The 27,923-nt window shown below is 20.5% G+C and overlaps 1 protein-coding gene across 1 annotated transcript; it reads left to right on the top strand.

The window, feature by feature from the left end:
- Positions 1-1,136: 1,136 nt before the first annotated feature.
- LOC100869412 (uncharacterized) lies at positions 1,137-26,426 on the top strand. The gene is made up of 11 exons (XM_012483834.3): positions 1,137-1,316; positions 3,145-3,231; positions 4,869-4,997; positions 5,156-5,388; positions 9,494-9,770; positions 12,696-12,928; positions 16,655-17,066; positions 22,250-22,520; positions 24,250-24,764; positions 25,390-25,614; positions 26,060-26,426. The coding sequence occupies exons 1-11, from the start codon at positions 1,284-1,286 to the stop codon at positions 26,324-26,326; spliced, it is 2,682 nt and encodes an 893-aa protein (XP_012339288.2). The 5' UTR covers positions 1,137-1,283; the 3' UTR covers positions 26,327-26,426.
- The last annotated feature ends 1,497 nt before the right edge of the window (positions 26,427-27,923 follow it).

The raw sequence follows: 27,923 nt of genomic DNA, 5'->3' as shown, positions 1-27,923 counted from the left end.
ATAAATAATTTATTATAATATACTTTTGTATTTAATTTTTGTTTTAACAATTTATTATAATAAATTGGTATAATTTAAAATTAAATCCAAATTTTTATGATATTGGTTATTCAACTTATAATTGTGTTAAAATATTCTAAATATCATTTTGCAATAAAGAATAATTATGAAATAATTAGAAATTAAATTTATCGTAATAATGAATCATAATACAAAATAGAAGTTCCATTAATTAAATTAAAAATATAAAGATGTGTAAGGGCAAATATAATAGAATTCTTTTGTTTTATTAATATTAATACATATATTAATATAGCGAAAATTCTTATAAATTCTTTTATATTTTATTTTAAATTTTGATTTTTGTTTAAGTTTGATTTTTTTATTATATTTTATAATGATTTAAATTTTCTTATCTTAGAACACAAACATTATTTTATATTGTTCATTAATTTCTTTATTGGGATTATAACGAGATATTAATATTTTTACGATTATGATATACTAATAATATATTTATTTATAATTATTATAATATTTATAATTTATATTAAAAATTAATTCTAAATGTAATTATTAGAATTTTATTCTATTGCAATTTCATGTTATATCAGTAATACCAAAAAATGACATTAAAATAATAAGAAGATACTTATAAGATTTGATATCTAGAATAAAAAAGTGTATTGAATAATGTTGAATTCTTCCCTCTTTATTTTTCATTATTGTCAATATGTTTTTCATTACATGTGGTTTATAAGAACAACTATATACATCAATATTGATTTTCATTGTTAAGGAATTAAGGATTACTAAAGGATTCCATGGATACCAATCAACAAGGGAAATTTCGATAGTTGAGGTTTGTTTCATAGAACATTCTTACAATGTAGTGTTTTCTGTTGTTTGATAAAATTTGTTAATTAAAATTAAATATGTTAATTTTTATTTATTGTCGATTATGATTTTAATTTGATAATTTTGCAATATAAAATATTATAAAAAAATATTGCAATTGTTAGTATTTTGACTAATAATTGTATCAATAATGATAAAAATTTAATTAATAGAATTTTTTTTAACTTTTTAATATTTTTTTTTTATATTATTATTTTTAAACTATTTTAAATGTTTTTGTAATTTTTATAAGAGAAAATTATAATCTTGGATATATATTTTACTCTAATATTAATTTAGTTTTAATTAGACTTATAAAATATCGAAAAATAAAATTTGAAAGTTTTGAAGAAAAAAAAGGGACAAAAACATCTTTAATTGCAATTATGATGGATATGGAAATGAACGCTGGTTTGGATGTAAGTATTTATATATTTATATTTTTTTAATACATTTTTTAAATATTCTTAAAAATTATATTACAATTAATTACATTATAATTAATATTTGTAATAAATAATGTAAAAGTTTTAATTATAATAATTCTAAATGATTTTAAAATTTTTAAAAGTTTAAATATAAAGTTTTGATTTTATGATTTTAAAAAAGTATATGATTTTAATTATTTTAAAAGTTTTAAATAGAAATTTCATTATCGTTATTCTTAATTTATATATAATAAATTGTAATAAGTTATAATAAGTTTAAAGTTTAAAAAATAACGAATTTTAAATTAATATATTATATTAATATATTTATATTTTTAAAATTTTGCTTAATAATTTATTTAGAATTTAAAAAATGAATAAAAATATAATACATACGTAAGATGTAAAGTAGATACTTTTAAAAAACGAATATATTTAAAATAAACGATATTCATTTTTGATTGCTAGAAATCAAGTTGCATTGGGAAATTATGGAACGATATTTAAATATTTTGCTCTCGATTCTCGTAGATTTTTTTTGCTTTTACACGTGTAATTTAGTATAATAACTTTTTTAATAAACTAAACTATTCATAATGGACAACGATAAGCATGGAGAGGACAAAATTATTAATGTTGTTATTAAAATTGAATTCTTTCAAGTATCGATAACCTAACCGCGCGACTATCTGCGGTAAGAAATTATTCAAAAAGAAGAATTATAAATAATTCATATATTATATTAATATATTATATTACATATGTATATATATATCGATATAATTATTTTATACATCAATAATAGATAATATAATTTTAAATTTTATTTTTTAAATTTTTATAATAAGATCTAATAAGACTTACGGCGATATGATTCCTTTGACGTATTATTACGTATGTTGTCATATTTACTACTTAGCAAAATTTGAAGTAAACTTTATGAATTAAATTGTGAGATTTCAGAAAAATTTGTATATGCATTTCATAAATTAATTCAATAGTTTAGTTATTGATTATGTAATATTATAATCTTCTAAAGATATAAATATTTTTCTCATAGAAAATAAATTAAATTACTTACTTTAAAAAAAAGATAAATTTAAATAATCTAAAGAAAAATTTGATTTTTAATTAATAAATAATGGGTAATTAATAAATACATAATTACTTATATAGCTAAATATTTTCAAAATAATATAATATTTTATTCAATGATTTTATTTATAATTTCATATTAAATTGAAAGATTTTAAAAACATTAATTAGAAAAAAATTGACTTTCTTTCCAATAGAATATTAGTTTGAATATTGCATCTAAAAATTTTAACACAAAATTTTCTTGCAATAATCTTTCTGAAAACGTGTGATATAATTTTTGATTTATAATTTTTAATTTAACAAAATTTTGGCTAAATTTTTAATTTGAAAATAACCATCTCGGTTTAAAACTTATTCTTCATATTTTGCAAAGATCGTTGAAATAATTCAATATAGACATAAAATATAGGATACGATAAATTTGTTCATAAATTCGACAATAAACACAAAATCTCAGACATAGGATCAATCGCCAATAACAAAGCTATTTGAAACCACGAAATCTAAAACTGATTTCTTCTAATACTTGTTGTCTTCTTAAGCTTGATTATGACTATCATAAAATTCGAAGACACGAAGGAAAAGAAAAGAAAAAAAGAATCGGTCGTAAATTTCGTGGATTAATATCGCGCGGTCAGTGGCGCGGCTAGGTAACGATGATCGTGAAAAAATTATCATTAACATGAAGAATATTTTGTTAGCATTGAATGACGTGTTTCAGGACGATGCGAGCGAGGCTAGCGCAAGCACGTCGGAGGGTAGCTCAGTGAGCATTACATTTTGCAATCTTGAAAAGCAATATGCAAAGGTGAGAAAATTTTTATCTTCACAAAGTGTTTCATTAAGAGAGATTAATAAGAATATCGGAGATGTTTTACTAGAAATGAATGTAGCGAATGAAAATTGTGAAATAACTGAGAGATGTATGTTATGGAAAGATATACAATGGAAAATCTTCATTCGCCTTTATATTCGTCAAATTTAATATTCGCCACATTTTTACGATAAAAATATTCGATTTATTATATAGATATTCGTCAAACAATCCAATCTGTCATCAAAAATTTCTTATTGTTTTCTGCTATCAACTTTTTAATAAAAAATTAATTTTCTGTTTAAATTTTTATTTATTTATTGATTCAAAATTCAAAATTATTCTCTTTTTTATTGTAAGAAAAATTTTGATTCTATATTCGTCAGTTTTTCAGAAATGACGAATATAAATATTCTATTATATATCAGGATATTTGAAAATGGTTATAGAAATAAGTTAATCATAATATATTTAGATTTTATATCGAAGAATATAATATTATATGTATAGAAAAATTAATTATATTTAGGATTTTTAGATAACGATATCTAATTATTTAATTAAATATGTAATATTAAATAATCGAATAATAATATATAATGAGGAAAACGATACAGTAAAGATTCGATATTTGTTGGCAAGTATTTGCCAAACTATTAATTGTTCGTGATTTATTCCCATCATTGAAGAAATTCTTATGGCAGCAATCTTTTTTTAAAAATTTGTGTTGTCTCCGTATTGGTGTAATAATCAATATAATTAAATTATAGCAACGAAAATTTTGTATTTTCTCATTTTAATTTTAATAGAGAAATCTCATAAATATAATTGAAATTTTTATTAACAAAAAATAAAAAATAAAAAATTTTCGTTGTTACATTAGTATTATTTATTTTAATTAAAAAAATATCAATGAAATTGGTGTTAACATAATTAGTTGAACATTTTTAATAAAAAATCAAAAATAAAATTTCTTTGTTGCTTATGTATTATCGTTATATAGACTTTCAAAAGATTATTTATTCGCTAATTGTGATATGCAATGGTCTTAAATTTTGAATTCTTATCAAAATTTTATTGTAGCAGTAAATATTGAGAGGATTATATATGGATATTGGAAAATAGATAAGGAAAATCAGCTATGTTAGAATATTTGAATTTTATAGTTAGATATTGAATAATAATAAATTATACAATTAAGATTAAGTAGATGTTGTGGGAAAGTTTAATAGTGAAATATTCAGGGATTCTATTAAATAGTAGTATGCTATAATATAACGGAATATTTAACGATTATAAATATTGAGGAAAATTATATATGAGATGTTCTTGCATTTAATGAAAAATAATAATATTGTGAATAATAATAAAATAAATATTATAAACAAGTTTAATAACAAAATAAATTAAAATTTGTAGATAATAGAATTTGAAAAAATCTTAGTTAAAAAACATTCAATATTTATAGATGAATATTTAATAGATATTAAGTGATAAAGTTGTAAGGAAAAGAAAAATTATTCTGATATATTTAAGATTTTTAAAAAGAAAAGGATTAATAGTCATTAAAAATTATAAAGACTAACATTATAACTATATTAATTAAATAATTAAATAATTTTGTTACTTAGATACTGGAAGAGATGAAAACCAACGAAGTGCTAGCTCCTTACATGATAGAATATACCAGACTTTTTGAAGCTTTGTATAATGCACACAGACTAGAAAAAGAGCTGATGGATAAAATACATTCATTAAAGGTATAATAAATAGAAATGTCATTCATTTTAAATTCTAGATTATTTATATACAGTATGGATTTTATCAATATTTATTAAAAATTTTATTAAAATTCATATCGAATTATTATTGTAATCTTAATAAAAATAACTAATTTATATGTAATTTGAAAAACCAGGAAGAAAATTTTACGAATACACACAGAATATTCGAATTAAACCAAACGATTAACAGAATGGAGGATGAAATTAATAAATTAAAGCAAAATATAATACGCGCATTGAAACGAGCAGATGCCGCTCATACGCGTGAGCAAAACGCACAGGATATAATCGAAAATTTGAGATTAAACGTACAACAATTAAGTCAAGAAATCGCACAAAAAAATAGACAGTTAGCTGCTGGTGAAGAGTAAGTTGTAAAATTTTAATTCATTGCATAAGTTGTAAGATAATAAATATATATAATAATACACATAATGTCTAATATGCATATACATATGTATAAAAAGATCATTTCATGTCAAATCATTTTAATCTCGATATCTTAAATTTTGCTTAAATTGAGGTATAAAATTCTCCTCTGAAATTAAGAGGATTTAAGTTATCATTATTTTGCTAATTTTGTATTTATTTAAAAATTATAGATTTTTAAATTTTACAACTTTTACTAATTTTTGGAAATATATTTGTTTATATAAATTATTTTTTCTCACTTATATAATCAAATATGATATTTATAAATAATATTTTTACATTTAAATAATTTTCATATATTACATTTCCATGATATATTGTAAAATTATTTATATAACACATATTTATTATAAAAATCGTCAAAAATCATTAAATTCAAAAATAATTGTAAATTTTAAACAAATAAAAAAAAGCAAAATGATGATTTAAACCTTTCTCCTGCTAATTTCACTGAACATTATATTTCACCAACATATATATTTCATATATATTCATTATTCATATATTTCATATATATATTTTGCCAAATATAATATTCATTATATTTGGCAAAATTCAAAAGGCCGAGATCAAAAAGTGATTTATGATGATTGAAAAATATAATAATAATATCATTATAATTTATAAATATACAAATACTATAATAATAATAATAATAATAATAATAATAATAATAATAATAATAATAATAATATCTTATAATATCGAAAAAGACGAAAATATTTGAAATTTAATTATTGAAACTAAGATTAAATGTTTTCAAAATAAATTCAAATAATTAATTTAATGAAATTTTTATTTTATTTTTTATTTGATATTATTTTATCTTAAATAATTATTTAAAATATAAATTATTTTAATATTAGTTATTTCATTTATTTTATTAATATTTATTTGATTTTAATATACAAATAAAATTGATATAAATAGATTTTTATAGTGAAATGTCTTTTTTACATTGAATTTTTATTCGTTCCATCTATTTTTATTCTTTAAGTCTTTAAGAAAGTCATTATTCTTTTATCTAAATCTAGATATTTATATATTTTTTTTTTTTCGTATTTTTATCACTTATTAATAAAATCATTGTCTTTTATGAACAATGAATTTCATTATTTCTTATTTTTTATTATTTGAAATAATTGAATATTTCATAAATTTAAAAATAATTTATTTCTGAAATAAATTTATTTGCATTTTTATTTTAAATAACTATATATGTTTCATTTTTGAATTATTTTATTTACTTAAAGTAATATTTATTTTCCATTTTCTATTTTAATTTTAAATAAAAAATTTTTAATCCTATTTGAAAAAAAGATCTTGATAATCATTTATTGTTCAATATTTTAAACATGTATATGGATTTTTATATTATTGCTCTAATGATTATTAATTTTTAATTTTTAATTTTCTTCTTTATACTTAAAATATGTCAAATCGTAAAAGAATTTAATTCTGAATAAGAATAATGTAATGAATTATGTATTTTTTTTGAGAAAATTTGTCCAACCTAGGATCTAATGAATAGATCCATGGATGTATTCAAAAGCAAAGTTTTCGATTGTTATGAAAATCTTTCGTAGTTATAATTTTACGTCGCAAAAATAAAACTAGTGATGAATTTTTTGAAGAGATTGAGGATTATTTCCAACGTTTCTAATTAATTCGATTCAACGTTATCGATGAATCGATACTTCTCCGGACGTGAGCATGCATGTTTACCGATGATGCAAACAAAATCTCATCGAACCTTAGGGAATGTATAATGTATGCTTCCTGCTTATTGCTTTTGAATATTTTAAAGGTACTTATTTGTGATAAACTGGAAATCAAAATTTAATAGATGATAGAAACTTCGCAAATATAATTCCTCGATATAATTATATTTACATTACGAAAATATTTATATTTATATTTATAAAGCGAATAAAGGAAGAAAGATTTTTATTAACAATTTTTTTATTGAATTATTAATTAAAATTTTTTAAAATAATAGGCAATTTAAAAAAATAAGAAAAATATTTTAAAAATTAAAAAATTAATTAAGAATTAAAAAAAGAAATACAAATGTAATTAATCGATCCTAATTTTTTTTCTAAAAAGTGACAAAAAATTATGTTATAAAATCGATGGCAATTTTTTTCTTAATAGACTATTAGAAATTAATTCAACAAATATGAAAAAAATAAATTTTAAAAATATTTATTTTTATTTTTTAAAATAAAATTTATTTTATCTAAAGTTGACCTTTAATCATTATATCTTTTAAACATTTTAAATTAAGTTTTCTATATTTATAAAACTATATTCATTAAAAAAATCATCATAGAAAATCATTAAGTGTTTCTAAGTGATTAATGTGAAAAATTTAAATATAAAAAAATTTCACTAAAAGATAAAAAAATAGAAAAATTGCAAGAGAAAATAATTTTTTAATGAAAATTTTTCAAAAGTATATAATATAAGTACACTCTTGAATATCAGTTTATCTAGTAAGAATGACACGACCACAGCAAACAAGGTCGTCATCAAGATGCTACTTCTAGTATGTACATCGTGATCACGTTGAAGCCACATGGATGTCCCGAATCTAATCCCCGAGGATGACGAACGTGTCCAATGCCCGAGAGTCTCGATTTAGTCAACATGATTAAAATGCAATTTCTTTCCAAAGAGACTATACTTTTTGTGGCATAGTTTCCATAAAGATATTATACTCTGTTTCTTTTACTTAATCAAGACAGGAGGATTGTGTCTTTAATTTCGAACCAAGTTTTTTACAAAGGTCTAAACAGCCAATCGATATTTATCTCGTGATAGTTTTAATTATTTAAAATAAGTGTAAACAGACTGAATCCTGGTATCAGATAGTCTTCTTTCTTGTTTTTATTATTTGACTTATATATATAGAATGTATATAATATACAATATATATATACAATTCCTGATTAAGAAATTAGGATTATTCATTATTTAGAATTTTAATGATGAATTTCAAAATTTTTGTATTTTTAATAAAATTTAATAATGGAACGATATTTAATAATAATTTTCATTAAACATTAAATTCAATTACATTAACATACATCTTTTTTGTTATATTTCAAATGCAATACTTACCATTTTCTTTATTTCTAGATGATTTTTCTAAATATTCAAAATTTATTTCTTTAAGTGGATTTTTTAAATAATGATTAATAATATGTATATAATAAATAATTTAGATATTTTCAATTGGATTCATATTGATAGAATATATAAGAAGTAATAAGTATTATGTATTATTATATATAAATTATTTATATAAAAAATATATTAATAATTGATAAATTTTGCAATTAAATTCTGTTTTTTTTTTAAATTTTATTAGAAGCATAAAAAAAGATAATAATTTTTTCTATTTTGATTATTTCTTCATTACATATTATAAAATGTATAACTGTATACAAAATAATACCATACCGTAGATAAAATATATATTATATACCGTATAATAATATATTGTATGGAAATGAAATTATAATGTGGTTTTTAGATATATAAATATTGAAATAATGAAATAGTAAAATAGAAAAATGTTTTAAAGATATATAGAAAAACTGAAAAAAATTAAATGTTGAATAGTACATAATATATTGATAAACGCTGAATATCATATTGATTATTTGTCAATTATGATAACTTTTAACATAAATAAATAACAATATCATAATAAATATAAAATTTAATAAAATTTTTCATGTGCATATTTTGTAATTTAATATCAAAATTTACAAAATGCAGCACAAAGAAGATTTTGATCATTATACAAAGAATCTTATAAATTAATTAATTCTATATTCTAACGACAATTTTAATGATAATTTTATATTTTAAATTATCATTTTATACTTTGAAACATAAACAGTTTTGATAAAATCTTCTTCAAAATCTTAAAAATTTCTTTGATATTATTTATATTCTTTTTTATTCGCATTAAAATTTTAAAATTAAATAAATTATCATCTTATCTATCTAAAACATTTATCTATTTGCAGTACCAGTATAGCAAAACAAAAAGAGAATCTGATACTAGAAAAAGAAAGACTGATGAGTGAAGTGGAAACATTAAAGGAACGGTTAAAAAATATGACTTTATATACGGATGAATTAGAAAACAGGACCAGCATTGCAAGTCAGAAAATATCTGAATTGCAAGAAAATATCGATGTACAATTAAGCGAAATCTCGAGAGAACGTCGTGGTAGATTAAAAGCCGAAGAAGAAGTTCTGCAATTACAAGATGAATTAATCAGAAAAAAAAGTGATCTCGAGGTAAAAAATTTTTAAAATCATGGGATATATTATGTTGATATATAATATATTTAATATGTGTAAGAGAAGAAAAAGAGAACAAGAAAGAAATAATAAAAATTTGAATCTCTCGATTACTTTTTCAATATATTTTTAGTTTATATTTTAATAGGATTATTAATTAATTAGTAAATATATTTCGATGTTAATTTTAAAAATTAAATAATTGTAGAAAATGTGATGACTTATTAATTGATTAATTAATTGACTAAATTAACTAAAATTTTATTTTATAAATCGATATTTGTTGAATTTATTTTAAAAAATCTATAACAAAAGTATTATGATAAACACAATTATGAATTTATATAGCTTTTGTATAAATAATATTCCAATTGATATCTCGATTAAAGATATATAATATCTATAATTTTCTATATAATTTTATACTATAATTTTAATCATTTGAAAATATTTAATAATAAACTGAATTATATAATTTTGAAAAATAATAGATTGCAATTAGTAGTCAATTTAAATATTACAATCAGCAATGATTGTCATTTTAAACGATGTCGTAAAATAATCTCTTCGTCTAACCATTAAAAGAAACGAGAAAGTCATAAGATTCGCGTTTAAGAAGTTCTTCAAACATTTTTCAACTTACTTTCGGGCGAAAAATCAAACGAATCGCTTTTTCTTCCCGACGATGCTTCTTAACTTCGAAATGCATGCAAAAGTTCAACAAGTTTCCAGCTAACTGCAACTGAAACGAAAAGACAAGGCCTTGTTGCAAGTTTGAACAATTCGATAGATAATTTCACTTTCGAGAACAAATCTTATCTCCGTGAGATGATCATCGATTGGTTGTAAGATACGATTTCAATTTGTGAATCGAAAATTTATGTTGAACAATTTCTATAAAAATTCATAATAGTAATAATCTGATGAAAAAAGTAATTGTAATACATATGAAAGAAATTAGAAAAGAATTTCTAATTCTTTTGATTTTCATATTTACAATAGAATATGTAATATATATATATATAATATATATATTTATTTATTTAATTTAATAAGATATTTGGAGATTTGCTATTTCTTTTTAAACTAGAATATTTAAAGAAAAGATATTCAAAGGTTTAAAGGTTAAAATATTCATTGAAGAAAAAATCAAAAATATTAAATGAACATAGATATTGCAATTACTTCTTTTGAAAATAAATTTCTAAAAATTTATTTTTAAAACACATTTTTATTGTTTACAAATATTCGAAATATTACGAGGAGATCTCTTTATAAAATATGAAATGTAAATAGAGAAATTTGTTTAAAATGAGAATTTATTAATACATTATTTCTAATATTGACAAAAATTATTTCATAGACAGGAAGAAATGGAAAGTTGAGAATCATAATAGTAGAGAATCATAAATAATGGAATTATTTAGAATCAAAAAATGGAATTATGCTACAATTTCATATTATTTTAAGTTATTTAGTTAAGTTATTAAGTACATACTATTTTAACATACTAGTTAAAAATTAAAGCTAATTTAATATTGAAACTAAAAAATATAAACTAATATGAAGAAAGCTATTCATTTTTTAAATATAAATTTCTCATAATAAATTTCATAATAATAATGTGATTTTAAATTCTCTAAATATAGAAAGTTATCCACACAAATCAAATTTAATATTAAAGTTTCAGTAGTGAATGTTATTCAACGTCACAATTCAAATTTAGTATAAATGTTTCTCGTATCGTCATGTAATATATATATGTTGGACAAAATGAGGTTCGAAAGAAATATTTGAAAATATATGTCAGTTTATTATCTATAAACGTAAATTTTACATTGCAACGAAAACAATATATAAAACGTTTACTATAACAAAAAATATTATTATTTGCATTTATGAAATAATCTTTGTCGATATTGGTAATAATTTTGCATTGTGAAATATTCTAACATATTTCTAAACTAATTCCTTTAATTTCCAATGTTACAAAAAAATATTCGCAATATTGAATAAATATATTCGATTCATAAATAATAGAAATCGATTTTACATTAAAAAATTGAAGATTGGACTTATATTGATTAAACATTTCTTATTCTTAGGATTAATATTATAAACTATAAACTTATAAAATCTTAAATACTTTTTAATAGTTTATATAAATTGCTTTCTTATTTTTAATTAGACTACATTATTATTTTTAAATGTATATTTATATTATATATTATTATTAATATAACATAATAATAATTACTATTATTATAAATTATTATAATTTTTAAATATTTTTAAATAGTCATTATACTTACTTTAAATGTGAATGAATTATATATAATTAGATATAATTCTATAGTGATGAAAATTATATATATATATTTTTTGCATATTTTTATTTTAATTAAAATAATAATAAATCTATTATTTTATGTTTATTATAATAATAGAAAAAATCCATTCATTATCAATATAGAAGTACCTCTTTTTCAATAGATATATGTATGTCGCATTGAACATATTAAACAATTATGTGTATTATTTTCAACTAATTATGTATTCAAACAAATGAATCTTTTTGAATTATTCATTGTTAGATTTAAGAGAAATAAATCTTTATTTCATTTCAATTTTTTATCATTGTTATTTATTTGTAAAGTACCATTTTTGTAATGGAATAGAAATAATCATTTCATTATTAGATTATAAATTGAAGTAATTTTTCATTTTATATAAATTGTTATTATTATATATATTCGCTCATATAATATTTAAATATTGTAATATAACATTTTTAAACAATTATGAATTTATGTATACGCAATTTTTCTTTGAATCATTTCAAAATTTAATTATCAATCAGAATAATTTATATAAATATTTCTAATTAGAATATTATAGTGATTTTCTTATCTACTTTTTCAGTCAGCAACTATAACGATAAACGCAATGACTACGAACATAGCGAAATTGGAATCTACGTTGAAAGAGCAAAAAACATCTTCCGAAAAAATGCAAAAGGAAATAAATAAGCTCTCGGTGAAAAAGTTGAATCTCGAAACGGATCTCGAAAATGCGAACTCACAAGTAGATACTTTGGAAAAAGATGTGCTGGAAAAAGACAAGAAGATAAAAGAACAAAAACAGATAAAATACAAGTATTTCTATAATCTTTAAATAATAATAATAATAGATAAATTTAATTAACTATTATGTTATTAATCTCATGTTGCATTATACAAAAATTATTTATTTATATATATTTATTTACTTTAATAATTTGTATTCTTTTAAATAATTTCGTGAAAGAAGTACGATCGATCAATTACAGGAAAGTTTTATCAATTAAGAATTAAGATTGCTAACTCATATAAAAATTATGATTGATTTATCAATTATAACTTAAATAATTATTTGACTATATCAATAAAAATTCATTCATAGACAGGAATACTTTAATAAAAATTTAATTTGTATATATATTGATTTAAAAAATATTTATTTATGTATTTGTTCCTATTTTAATATTTATTAATTTTTGTTTTAAAATTCTCCAATAATTTAATATTTTTTTAACAAATATCTATATCAATTATCTTTTAGACTAAAGTATCTAATTAACTTTAAATCATTAGAAACCGCAATGATACAATTATCGCTTTTTTTCCATTTTTTTTCCATATTAATGCTTTGATTCCTGCTTTTTCGATTTTCCGTAATAAAATATTACGTGCGACTGAAACGTAATTGATTGCAGGATATAACTAACGTTATTTCACGAGATTATTTGCAAAATTATACATGCTGGATGAGCCGATCAAGTACCGAAAGTTATCTCTAAATGAAATTTATTTTCCATTATTCCAATTTCGTATAGTGCACACTGATATAGTTACAGTATAATTTGCTATACAGATTATCATTTATCTCTCTAGAAAGAAAACCGTTGGACGAATAAAAAAAACATAATTCTTCATTGAATTGCAACTATTTTTATATTATATTAGATATTATATTATATTATATAGATATATATTATATTATATAAATATTATATTATATTATATAGATATATATTATATTATATTAGATCAAAAAATGAATTTGATCTATTTTAAATATTTAAAATATTTTTTATAATCGATATTTGAATTATTTCTATAGAAAATTTCAATATTTTTTGAGATTTATATTATCAAAATATATATTGGTCTAGAAGAATTGCAAAATTGCAAATTTTTTGTTAAATTTTGAATGATTTTATATATATGCAATTATACCAATATAGCAACTATTATAGTAATTATATTATTATATTATTACATTAAAATTGTTTGAGGAAAATGATTTTAATTTTGAGTTTGACATATGTTTTTCTTTCCTAAAATATACTCTCCAAAACGATTTTTAGCAATTGTTTGTTTTTCATACTTTTTTATAGACAATACCGAGTAGCAAATAATTAAATAATATAATAAAAAATATACGATTCAATTTAAAAAAATAAAATATCTTTTCCTATATTATTCACATATTCATACAAAAAAATTAATCATGTAAAATTGTATATGTTTCAAAAAATTATTAAATATTTATTAAAAACGTTTTTTGTTATTTAACATTAACAGTTTGTTAGATATTCGAGTAAATCGATTTAAATTTTAACATATATATGAATATTCTAAACATATATAATATAATATAATAATAATATAATATAACATATATATATTTATATATCTTTGTAAATAATATAATATATTTTGATAAATGAAATTATCAAAATTAATTCTACTATTTTTCATATATTATACATATATAATAAATATGAATGAGGAAATGAATGAGAAAATAAAAAAAAGATATTTTTTAATCATCTTAGAATGATTAATAGATGATCATTTCATATCACACAATTTTTCTAAAATCACTATATATTGCTGCCATTTTTAAAATTTGTTAAAATTGAATCGAATAGAAAAAGAAAAGGACATTGATTGATTCATAAATAAATATATGTTTATTTCTACATCAAAACAATATAGATGTTATCTGAAATATATAATCATTCGATCGTATAATATTGTTGAATTATTCTGTCTATGTAGAAATTGTCAGCTTTTAGTAGCATCAATCTATAATGCAACATCCGCTGTTATTTAATACTATTCCTAATCCCATAGTTACCTCAATCGTTATCTTTAACTCGCAGGTAACCCACAACAGTTAGTCTATTCAATTGTAATTTATTTTGTTTTAATTATCATTTTGAATAATACAAGGGTTATTGATGATATGTTTCATGAAAATAATTATATTCTTTGAGAGATATGGTGATGATTTTGAAATATATTGTCATTCTGAACAATTTTTTTCTATATATGTAATAAGCGAATTCTTTTAGATTTCAAGATATTCACAAAATAATATTTTTATTATGTACATATATTTAATGTTAAGTATTTCTTAAAATCTCTTTTAAAAATTCTTTTATATATATATATATATATATATATATATATATATATATATATATATATATATATATATGTTTTTTTGAATATTTATGGTATTTATTTATTATAAATGTATGTATATGTTATCAAAAAAGTGTGAACTTCTTGCATTTTTATCCTATAAAAGAATCTAAAAACTTAATTTAAAATCATTTTTTGATAACTTAAAATAGAATTTGAGTTGGACCAGATTTTTTAAAGAATAAAGAAAAAAGAAATTCCATTCTATTTCATATCATTTTTATATTACATGCTCAAAATATATTTAATACATTCAATTATTTGCTTATATTTTTATTTATAGAATACATAACTTATTATCTTAAAAAAAAAGCATCCAATCATTCAAAAAAATTGAATTAAGATTTTTTTAACTATTAAATTCTCCTATTAAATGCAAACTGTTAAAAAATTATGTAATTTTAAACTAAATTTTTTTTCTCAAATATTTCGAAAAAATATTTATAAAAAATCACCGATTAAGTTGTAAGAATAGATAGACGTTTTTGACATGTATGTTAAGATTAAGATCAAATTATTGGTGAAGTATCTCTTAAAGTATTATAAATAATTATCAATAATTTCATATAATATTTTTCTTTGCAAAAACTTTCGTTTCGATTTTGTTAATTATTAAGCAAAAACTAAGCAATCACATCAATTTATTAAATCATGACAGAATATGTAAGACTTCAAACAAACAAATCCAAATGTTGTGTGTCGAAGCAAATATATTAAATATTTATTGGGCAAAAGTATATTGAATTATATTTTATTCTTGAAAAGTTTTTTATTTTGTGTATGTTGTATTGCTTTATGTTATGATACTTATGATCAACAGAAATATTGGATAATGATTTATGAGGTCTATAAAGTCTATAATTTATTTATAAAATCTCTGGAATATTAATTTGTAAAATATATTTAAAAATAGAATTTAAAATGAGAACTTCTCAAACTTAGTTTATAATAAATGATATATGATATATGATATATGATATATGATAATTTTTTTTTGGAGCAATTCTAGATTAATAACTCAGAGATCGATACTCGGATCTCTAAAAACATAGTCATGGAAATTAAACTGTCTAATTTTTATGAAAAAGAAGTTTAGAAAAATATGGATGGCTATATTGAAAAACAAGAATATTTTGGTTTATTATTGGAACAAGGATTCAAGAAAAGAAATGAAAATAATACGAGTGATAAAGAAATTGAAAATTTCCAAAAAGATAAACGAACATTATTACGTTGTTTACATCTAATCTTTTAAACTTTGATAAGTCTATAAGTATAGATATAAGTCTATATAAAATATATTTTGTTTTTTCAAATCTTTAATTTTCAATTTCGCTGTAATTATAGATTAAAAGAAGATATTTTAAAGCTTAAAACGGAGAGAGATGTAATGTCGAAGCGAATTCAAAAATATGAAATCGATAAATCTACTTTAGAAGAAGAAGTGAAACAATTATCATCAAAATCAAAGAATTTGGCTCATCAAAGGATATTATTACAAAAACAAATCGCTGCTAAGCAACAAGAGATGGAGATTCTTCTACGAGAAAGGAATATTCTAGCGCGAACCAAAGAGAACTTAGGTGATCAGATTAAAAGGCTTAATCATGAGATGCTAGTATGCGAGTACAGTAGAAGAAAAATCGAACATGAACTCGATACTTCAATGAGGGATATTCAGGAAGTTCAGTTACATTTGGCTATAGTGGAGAAGGAGAGGGATAAACATAATCAGATTGCTCAAGGTTTGGCACGAGAGGTGAGTTGATACTATATATATTATCTTCTTTTTAATAATTCTTTTTTTTAATAAAAAATATTATTTCTATGAAAAAAGATATTCAATATAAATCAAATATTGGAATATTTTGCTGTATTATATATTTCGTATTAAAAATAAAATGAGGATATATAAGTATAAAGTTAATGGTGTTGCATTATTATATGAGATAAATCATGATTATCCGAATAAAATTTTACAAATAAGAGAACTGTAAACATAATAGTAATTAATATTCCAAAATTGTAATTTGACATTAGTTGTTATATTAGTCATACAAAACTGCAAAATTCATTATTAATATAACAAATACAAAAAAATTCTAAATTTTTAAATTAATACGAAACAAATTATTTTCTAACTTTATAAAATCTGAGGTAAAAATCTCAGATTTGATAATGTTTAATATTGACACAGCTCATGTAATAATAAATGTGATAATCATCTAACATTTATCATCATCCATAATACAAAATTTCAAATGGATATAGTAAATATAAATATTTCCATGGATTCAAAAATTATATTTGTTTCTGTAATTTTTGTAGAACACATATTATTTATTAATTTTTTATTTTTGTAAAATTATAAAAAAAAATGATTTGCATATTATAGATTAATAACAAACTATAAAAATATTAATAAACCAAGTTTCTGTTATTATAGAAAAATTTATAAATCTATGAAATAGAGAACTATTTATAAATTAATATTCTTAATATTCTCATACTTGAAAGCAATAATATTCTATAATATATATAATTATACTGATTATATATATATAATATATAATCAATTGAAAATGATCCAGATTTAAAACTAAGTTTGTAAGGAATTACATTTAAAATAATGCATTTCTATAAATATCTTTTATATTTCAATTATAATGAATTCAAAAAAGATTTCTAAAAAAAACTATTACAAAATTTATTGATTGAAAAATTGATTGAAAATTTATTCAATTCACGTTCTCCTAAGAATTTCTCTGTCAAATTGTCACATAAATAATTATCCTCTTAATAATGATTTAAAAATTTTCAAATTGGCTTTTATTAAAATACAAAATTTACATAATACTTTTATTTTTATAAAAATTTATAAATTGAAATAATTAATAATTAATTGTATAATTAATTATATTAATTAATAATAATAATAATAATTAATAAGGTTTATATTTATTTTTCAAAAATATAGATTTTAAAAAGTATTTCCTTTAAAATTTTGAATTTTGTCACTTTCAATGTCAAATAACAATATTTGTATAACTTTTGTTAAACTTGAACAATTATCTTTAAAAAAGAAAGTTTTGATTAAGATATTTTCTTTTTTCTAAATCTATGATAAAATTGGTATTTATAGTTTATTTCCCTATTAAACGGAATAAAAGTAATTTTTTTTTTTTAATCTTTTAATTTTTTTTTCCATTCTTTTTTTACATAACAGAATTTTTTTGATTAGCTGAATCAAAAATTTCATTCGTCAAAAAATTGTAAGCAATTTACAAACGTAAAACGGTAGTTATTTCTTGAATGATGGCGGTATCTCGTCGCAAATCTTTCGAAAGCACGACAGGCCTAAGACTAACCGGTATATCTAAAATGAACGACTGACCTATGTCTATCTTTACCTCCCGCTGGTCGGCAAACCGTACATATCCGCCAGTGCAATTCGCTTGATGTCTGTGCACACAGCAACCGTGTACCGTTCACCGATACCTCGACTCCACGTCTACCATACAACTTGGCTGACAGCTCACGCTATATCAACACCTATTATTAGATAGATGTTTAACAGCACGTCTACCTCGACTACTTGCAGGATACTCGATTACGTAGCACACCTGAACAATTCAGCTTATCCTATCGCGTACGCGCCATTTTCGGTTTGCACAAACTTCGGAAGCATATGTATTCGATCGTGATCACGACCGATTAATGTAAATTTACCGAATTATCGAACATTTTTCATGAGAAAAAAGATCTACGGTTGTATCTTAATATAATAAGTATTTATATGAAGAGGATTTATATCGATTTTTTATTTTTTATATCAAATATACATGAAATTTTTTTGTAGTAGAAGAAAGAATATGAAAATGTGTGAAAAAAATTTTATTTGTTAAATAATTCTTCTTCTTAACAAGAAAATAATTATAAACTTTATAAAAATTTAAAAAGTTACTTATAATTTATGAATATAAATGAAAAAGATTTCATCAATATTATATTTCTATATTTTTAGTTTTTTAGTTTTAGTTTAGAAGATGATTGTTCAAATTTAACAAGAGTTAAATAAATATGACACGTATAATACAAGAAGAAAACTTTAAAATTTAGAAACAATAAAATTTAACAAATCTTGTTAATTTTCATTTAAATATTTTACAATATATCTTCCGAAAATATTTTATTAATAATATTATATTATATATTTGGATTGACTGTAATTGAATATATTACGTATGTAAAAGTACAAAACTAATTCATTACATATACACTTTTACATCTTAACAAATATTTGTAACTATATTTGTTTATAGAACAATGTTGCACAGATTTTAAATATTTCTGTATTTTATTATATTTTTTATCAAAAAGAAAACAATAATGAAATTTTCTTGGTTATTTAATAATTTAAAATATAGAAATATAATGAACATTTTTATTTTATTTAAAAAATTTTTATTTTGAGTAAGGATAAAGTGATAACAAATGATTATTATTCGTTTCGTAAACATTTGATAATTGCGACTTAAATTAATTAATTATTAATTGATCAAAATAAATAAATAAATAAATTTTCGGAATAACAAAAAAATAGATAAAAATTATGAATCTTTTTTATTAAATAAATCATAAAAATATTTAACGAAATTATCTTAAACATTTTATATATATTAAAAATATTTTTTAATTGGAAGAATTTTGATCAGATTAAAAACCGGCTGATTGAATTATTTAGTTTTTAAAATTCTTCTTTATTAAATTATTATTTGAATCAATTAAACTAACTATATCATATGAATATTTACTTTGATTGATAGGTTTGATGATTCGATGAATAACTTTTACAATTTTAATTTTAATAATTTGATGAATTACTTTTGTAATTTAAATTCTTTAAATCTAATATTATTTTAAGTATTTCATATATTGAACATTTTAACGAAATTAAATATTAAAATAATTAAATATACATAAATGAAATATTATAAATAAATATAAAAATATTACAACTTTATTGTTATTTAAATAAATTGATGTATTGTGTTTGTATATTATATAAATCTTTATATCATTATATCATAAAAAACGCAACTGTTATAAGTAATTATACACGTTTGATAAATTGAATTTACCTATGTTTGAGGAAATATCGTCTTAACAGTGGTTCCGGCGCACGCACCGTGTGTAACCACATCATGTTACGCGTGTGTGGTTGGAATTATCGAATGTATGCAACCGGCTCATTTCGTGATTGTACATGAAATTGTAATTAATACTAGATTAGTAACTACTACTAGAGGTAGAATCTACAATTTACGCAAGTACAGAATTTAATTCCAACGATTTGCAAATAGTAATTTTATAATAATACTACAATTATTTATTTTATTCTTGATTTCGATGAATGTACTATATTGAACAGAATGATTTTAAGTATATTATGAAAAATATTTTCAATATAAATTCAATATAAATTATGAATTTGTTATAAAAATATTTGTATATTTCGTTTTGTTAGTGAAAATTCAGTGATAGCATTTAAAAGTTTTATATCAAAATTTAAAATAAATAAATAAATAATTTCAAAATAATTTCACATATTCACAATTATTTATATTTTTAAAATATCATTATTTTATGACATTATAGTAGTATCAAGTGATAGATATTTACAACAATTATTATTATTTCTAAGATTAAATTAAATACTAACGTAATATTTTACGTTTAATAATCAGCTATTAAAATGTTTATTAAGCAAATTTTGTTATATCTTTCGAACTATATCTTTCGAAACCATATTGTGTGTTATTCATACACAATATTACACGACTAGCATACAAATTATATAACTATTTAATATTCTAGCATTCTAACAAGACATGTACAGTTTATGTTATACTTTAGTGCAGTTCTAATATGGAAACTATTTAAATGTCATATTTCCATAAATAGTAAATGGTTCTTATTAGTTTCGTTATATTTTGTCCTTATTATGCCATTATACTTTGCTAAAAATATTTTATTATTTTATTTATAATGTTATACAAGAAATTTTAAGAAATTGGTATCATATTTTAATTCTAAAATTAGAATAATAATTTCATTAAAACATAAAACTTTATCTTATTTACTTCACATAAAAATTTTTCATTTATTCCAAACTTAAAATCAAAAAACAAAAATTTGAAAGAAGTTAAAACAAATACTATAAAATTGAAATATTTCCATAAAAAATATTTCCTCAAATTATTAAATATTTAAAAATATTATTTCATTTCATACTTAACTATAATATTATATAATTTTTTATATAATATTATATAATTTTATTATATAATATTATATAATATAATTTTTAACTATAATATTATATTTGGAATCGATACAAATGAAACATTTATTTTACGTTTAATTAAAACGCAATATCAAACTATATTATATTTTTTATTTATTATCACTTAAATATTGAAATGTGTTTGAATTTTTTTATTATGATTTCAATATATCGCACTGTAATAATGTTATAATATAGTAATGTAATAATGTAGTTAAACAAAATACTTGTTTGAAATATTTTCTTACATTTGTTGAAATATTTCTTACAATTGTTAAAATAATATCTTTATAATTTGATATATATTTATTTAAAATACTATTTTTAAATAATATTTAATTAATATTTATAAAATATATAATTAATATTTAATTAATATTTACAAAAAATTTATAAAATTTGTAAAATTACATCATTTGAAAAAATGAAAAATATTAATTTCTATTTATTCCTTTTAAAAATATTTTCTTCACCATCATATCTAAAATCAATTTTCAATATAATTAAAAATTTATCTCCATTCTCGTTTGTAAACTTAGAGATATATCAATGTTTAATAATATTAATCGAATTTTATAAATTGCTCGCATTAATAGGTGGAAGAGTATATAAACGAGGCAAAGCTGAAGCAAATCGAAATCTCAAATTATAAGAAACATCTAGCCGAAGCAGAGGCCAAGTACCGTCAGCAACTGAATCTATACGAAATGGTTAGAGCCGAGAGAAGTGCGTGCGGAAAAAGCTTGACAGAAGCGCAGGAAGAGATACAAGAACTGAGGAACAAGCTGAAAGTGCTCAACCACCAAATTGAACAGCTAAAAGAGGACATTGCCTTCAAGGAAACCCAAATGATTAAAGAGCAGTTTCGTAAGCTTTCTACTTTTGATAAACATTTGATAAACGAATCTCAATAGCATTATTTAATTAAATTGTTCTGCTCGTGTTATAAGATATTCCATAGATATAGATTTATGTTGAGATTATACACATAAATTTTTTAATTTAATCCTCTTTGATCAAAATATTTTTAGTCAATAATAAGATAAAGTCAATTAATAATAATTGATTTATTCTTACATAAAAAAAATTAAAATTATTCTATTCAAATAATTAATTTAACTATTCTAGTATTACTATTCTAGTATTATTAATAAAAATATTGTATCTAATATTTTTTTATATTTCAAGATATATTTAATATTTTATATATTTATATTTTTTATCTTTTACATGGAGTTATAAAATTCTATATATTTTATTAAGAATCTAGAATCATCTAAATTATTTGTTTAAATAAAAAAATATTACAAAATGTAAAACTTTTCCGAATATTTTTAATGTTAGAATAGAATATTTTAACTACAAAAAATAACATGATTATATGAAAAACATGAAAAAATAAAATAAGCAAAAAAAAAAAAAATATAATCGAAAATATAAAATAAAATGTTTTCATTCGAGATCTCATTTAAACCAAATGAATAAACCAAATTTGAATAATTATCTCTCAAATATTTTTGGATATTGAATTATCAATAAATACTGGTTACTATATGTAAAAATAAACAATGTAAAATAAAATTTTATTCAATTTTCTCAAAAACTAGTTAAATGAAAGAAATTTATTTTACATCTTTTTTCACACATAGAATAACTATTGAGAATTCTTTTGAAATATCTAATCGAAATATAATCAATTGTAATTATACTTGAAAATTTTTCAAAAACAAAACCTCAAATTAAAAAAATTTATTTTATATTTTCGATTTATTTTTTCATCTTTTTCAATATTATTTGTTATCGGATACGGATAGTAAAAATACGGATAATAAAAACACAGAATTCTTAAATATTAAATCAAATATTTAAATCAATCATCATATTTATATCAATTAAATATTCAAATATCGAAATATCGAATATTTTTTTGTATTTTTTGTATTTTTTCTTTATATCTTTATATTCAAACATTCTTTATTTCTTTAATAAAATTCTTTCATTACTACTAAAGATAACACACTAAAGATGAGTTTTTAATCAGAACTGAAGAAAATAGATAATATAAATTATAATTATAAATTAATATTTTCTTTTATTTAACTGATATAAATTATTACAAATAAACTTTTCTTAAAAGTATTAGTTATATAAAGAAATAATATTTCAAATATAAATTATAATATCAAAGTATAAAAATAGTATTTTGAAATGAAGATTTCATTAAAATATTAGAAAATATTCTTTCAATATTATTTCAAATAAACAGTTTACATAATATTAATATTATATTAGTCTACATAAGATATAAAGAGCTCAATTTATTTTCATGTTTAAGAAGTAAAAAATTTAAAAATAAAACATATCTTTGATTAATTAAAAAAGAAATATTTTATTACCAGTTCGATAAATATAAGTAATAATATTTTTTAAAAATTCCAACATGAAATAATATTTTCAAATTATATATATATAATTTCTTTAAAATTTCTTTCGATTAATTTCAAATTTTCCTCAACTCTGTATAATCTAATAACACAAATTAAAAATTAACAAAATAATAAGATTACAATGGTTTTCTATATCCTTTTTTCCATAGTTCGCAACAAAGTAGAAAAAGAAAAGGAAGGATTGAGAATAGATCTGTTATCATGCCGCAAAGACATGTCCGATTTGAGACGGGATATCGAGTCGTTAAAGCAAGAGGAGAAGAGTTTGCGGCAAGTGATCCTACGCGCTGAAACAGACATTGCACGGCACAAGAAGGACATCGATAACGTCATGAACGAGAGAGATATTCTGGGAACTCAGCTAGTCCGTAGGAACGATGAATTAACTCTTCAATATAGTAGATTAAAGGTTTTGCATGGAACGCTCCAACGAGGCGAGGTCCAGTATAATCAGAGACTGGAGGACATTAGGTTATTAAAATTAGAAGTGAAAAAATTAAGAACGGAGAAATGCCTATTATTAAAAAATATTGAAAATATGAGCAATCTACGTAAGGAAGTGTTTCATTTAAATCGAGACTTAACGAAGGAGAGGATGAAGGTGATGGCACTTGAGGAAGAGGTTCAAACGCCATTAAACATTCATAGATGGCGGAAACTTGAGGTCGAGTATCTTTAATATAAAGATATGTAAACATATATATTACATCCGAATAACATGCGAATATAGAGTTTAATAATAATATTTCTTATGAAAAAAAAAAAAAAAAAGAATAGAATAAAATAAGTTTATTTGAAAAAATTTTAAATAAACAAAAATTATATTATTTATTTATTTTATATATGAATTATTATTTATTTTATATATGAAAATAAGCAAAAAATCTAGAATTAATTTTATCTTAAAATTAATTTCAAAATTAGTTTTCAAAAATTTTAAAAATTATTTTTAATTTCTTAAATATATATTCAATCTCAATCTTTTCAAACACAAGGAACAATAAAATTTTATTTTATTTATTTTCATAGATAATGAGATTTTATCGATAATTCACTCATAATAAAAAATTCGCGGATTTTATTTATATTTAAAAAATTTTCAAACTTAATTTTTTCTATTTTTCAATTTTGATTTCGAAAACAAAGTTTTGGACAAACAAATTTTATACTTTCTTAATTTTTTTTCTTAATGTTTCATAAGAAATCACCTTGTATCCCGTTGCATATGTTCGAATTTTGAATATAATAAAGAAATTCTTTTTTTAACGTAATTTATTGAATTTATATAGGGTACCGATCCAAGTACTTATGATTTAGTAAAGAAGATTCAAATTCTCCAGAAACGCGTGTTAAAAATGGCAGAAGATGCGATTGATAAAGAAAAGAAAATAAAAGATACCGAAAGATTATATATGAATTTACGAGAAATTTTATCGAAACAACCTGGACCTCAAGTGACGGTTGCTCTTAGCAAAACTCAAAAAGCATTGCGTGAGAGAGGTCAAAAAATGAAGGTAGAACATTTTCTTCTTATAAATATTAATAAGTTATATATATTTATAACATATTTAAATTAAACTTATTTATTTTGAAAGCCATATTCTTATAATGATTTAAAATATCCAAATAAAATTTAGCTTTATTTAAAAAGAAAAAAATATTAATCATATAAATTAATAATAAAATATTTTTAAAGAAATTTATATTTTATAACTTTAAATTAGTACTCGAAATATTATCTGAATGTCTTATACTAGATATCTTTAATATACAGAATAAGATGTTCAGATTTAAAATAGATAAAATAAAAAATCGAAACTTAAATTTTTAATTTTGATAAAATTATCCCTTGGAGAATTTTAAGCATTCGTTCCAAATTTCGAGTAAACTCAATTAAATATTTTAGCGATAGTGAACACAAGGATGCACGCGAATTAAACAATTCAATTCGTTTTTCAGTGTCTATTGGCGGAGCTGAGCATGTGCGAAGTTCAAATGGGCGAGTACAAAATTGGCATGGAGAAAATGACCATCGAAATGAGCAGTTTGAAGAAAAAGTACTTTGCGGAGAAGAAAAAACGATACGAAGCAAAAGACTTGAAAACAAAATCCGAGTCTATCTTCCCCCCTTGTGTGGATCGAAAGAAATGCTTGGGGGGTGGATTCAACATGGTAGCTGGACCAACACCCAGAACTTATTTCGTTGTAGATTCTGCGTGCAGATAAAGTTATATTACTTAACAAAGAAAGGATACGGCTCGGTTATGTTTACCAAGCTGACGATACTCAATTCTGTAATGAAAATATAACAGTGAAAGTCGCAAAATTTCTGTGTATGCTTTTCTCTTCAAATTTCTTTTCGTTTACGAGTTCTATTCTTTCTTTCTTTCTTACTTTCTTCCTCTTGAAACATTTGTCAATATTTGAAATCTATAAAGCTAGATACAGTCACATGCGAAAATACAATCGTGTTGACGAAAACTATTCATAAAAACAGAAAGGATAATTCATTTCTTTTTGTTTCGTTTAAATTTTTTGGAAAAAATCTTACGAAAAAAATGGTGGTGAAAGAAATTCAAATGTTATGTTTTATTCATCGTTATTCGGAATGGATGAATAATATTATTTTGAATCTGAGAAATGGAAAAATAAAAATGGCGGAATATTTGATTTGTTTTCAAGAATTGGTATTGCAAATATTGATTTCTTTTAAGTAGAGCAAAAAAATTGTTGAAAAATTTTTAGACTTTAGATTTGGAAAATTCAGAATCTTCTGTTTATTCCATTTCGATTATTTGATTTTTTATTTTGAATGTTTGCATAAATTTTTTATATATTATATTGTTTTCACAATAAAAATTTATCGTATGTCTTTTCTTATATTAAGATTTTTTTTATTCAAAATTAATTTTATAATGAAATATTTTTACATAAAAATTGTTTTCTTTTTTCCTTTTTTTATTTAATTTAATTTTCAATTTTAATATATTTTCTTACGTAATGATAACATATAATTAATTACATTCTCGTAATCCTTCCTTATTTTCACTTCAATATAGAAAGGGCTTTAAGCATTCCTTCTGCTTTCTCGTTTAATTTGTGGTCCACGGTCCGGCGGAAGTAATGGCTAAAGCAATTGCATGGCCACAGATGAATGCCACGGAAGCATTTATTGACGCGTAAATCGATTGTCATTCGAACAGACATCAAATTAATTACAACGAGCTCAATCAACATCAAGGAATTTCACAAAAATAGATATAAAAAGAGGGCGAAGTGTGTTGATTTAATTTCTACTTATTAATTAATTATATACTTTTTTAAAATCACGTATTGCAATTCAATTAAGAATTTTTTTCTTTGAAAAAATTTTTCTAATAAATATTTTTAATATTATTTTTGCTTAATTTAATTTTTTCAATTTTCATTTACTTTTTAAAAATTTCTTCGATTTTTTGAAAAATATTTTAAGCAATTAGAAAGATTAAATACATTATTCACCAATCTTACTTACTTTAAAAATTACTTAAAAAAAAAAATCTTTTATGTAGTAACATAACAGAATCATTTTTGTTTCTATGCATTATATAATTAATCATGAAAAGTATTTAAATATTCATATATTTACACATATAATTTTTTTAACAACATAATCTTTTTTATTTCGAAATATATTATAATGAAGAGATTAACAATTTATTCTATTTACTACACGAATAATTTCAGTTAGTTAAAGCCAAAAATTTCTTTATTCTTGCTTAAAAAAACTTGAGAAAACACAAATATTTTTCGTTGCATGTTTAGCACTAATAAAATATTCAAC

The sequence above is a fragment of the Apis florea genome, unplaced genomic scaffold (assembly GCF_048593485.1).
Source record: "Apis florea isolate Af1SG1 unplaced genomic scaffold, ASM4859348v1 contig_2190_pilon, whole genome shotgun sequence".
Classification (NCBI taxonomy): Eukaryota; Metazoa; Arthropoda; class Insecta; order Hymenoptera; family Apidae; genus Apis; species Apis florea.
The sequence above is the reverse complement of the archived record's forward strand: the minus strand, read 5'-3'. Positions and strand labels throughout refer to the sequence as shown.

Excerpts from the sequence above, each read along its gene's own strand:
- LOC100869412 (XM_012483834.3), top strand. The coding sequence starts at position 1,284 with ATGATGGATATGGAAATGAACGCTGGTTTGGAT. Across the intron at positions 5,389-9,493 it reads CAGTTAGCTGCTGGTGAAGA|TACCAGTATAGCAAAACAAA; the intron begins GTAAGTTGTAAA and ends ATCTATTTGCAG. Across the intron at positions 9,771-12,695 it reads GAAAAAAAAGTGATCTCGAG|TCAGCAACTATAACGATAAA; the intron begins GTAAAAAATTTT and ends CTACTTTTTCAG.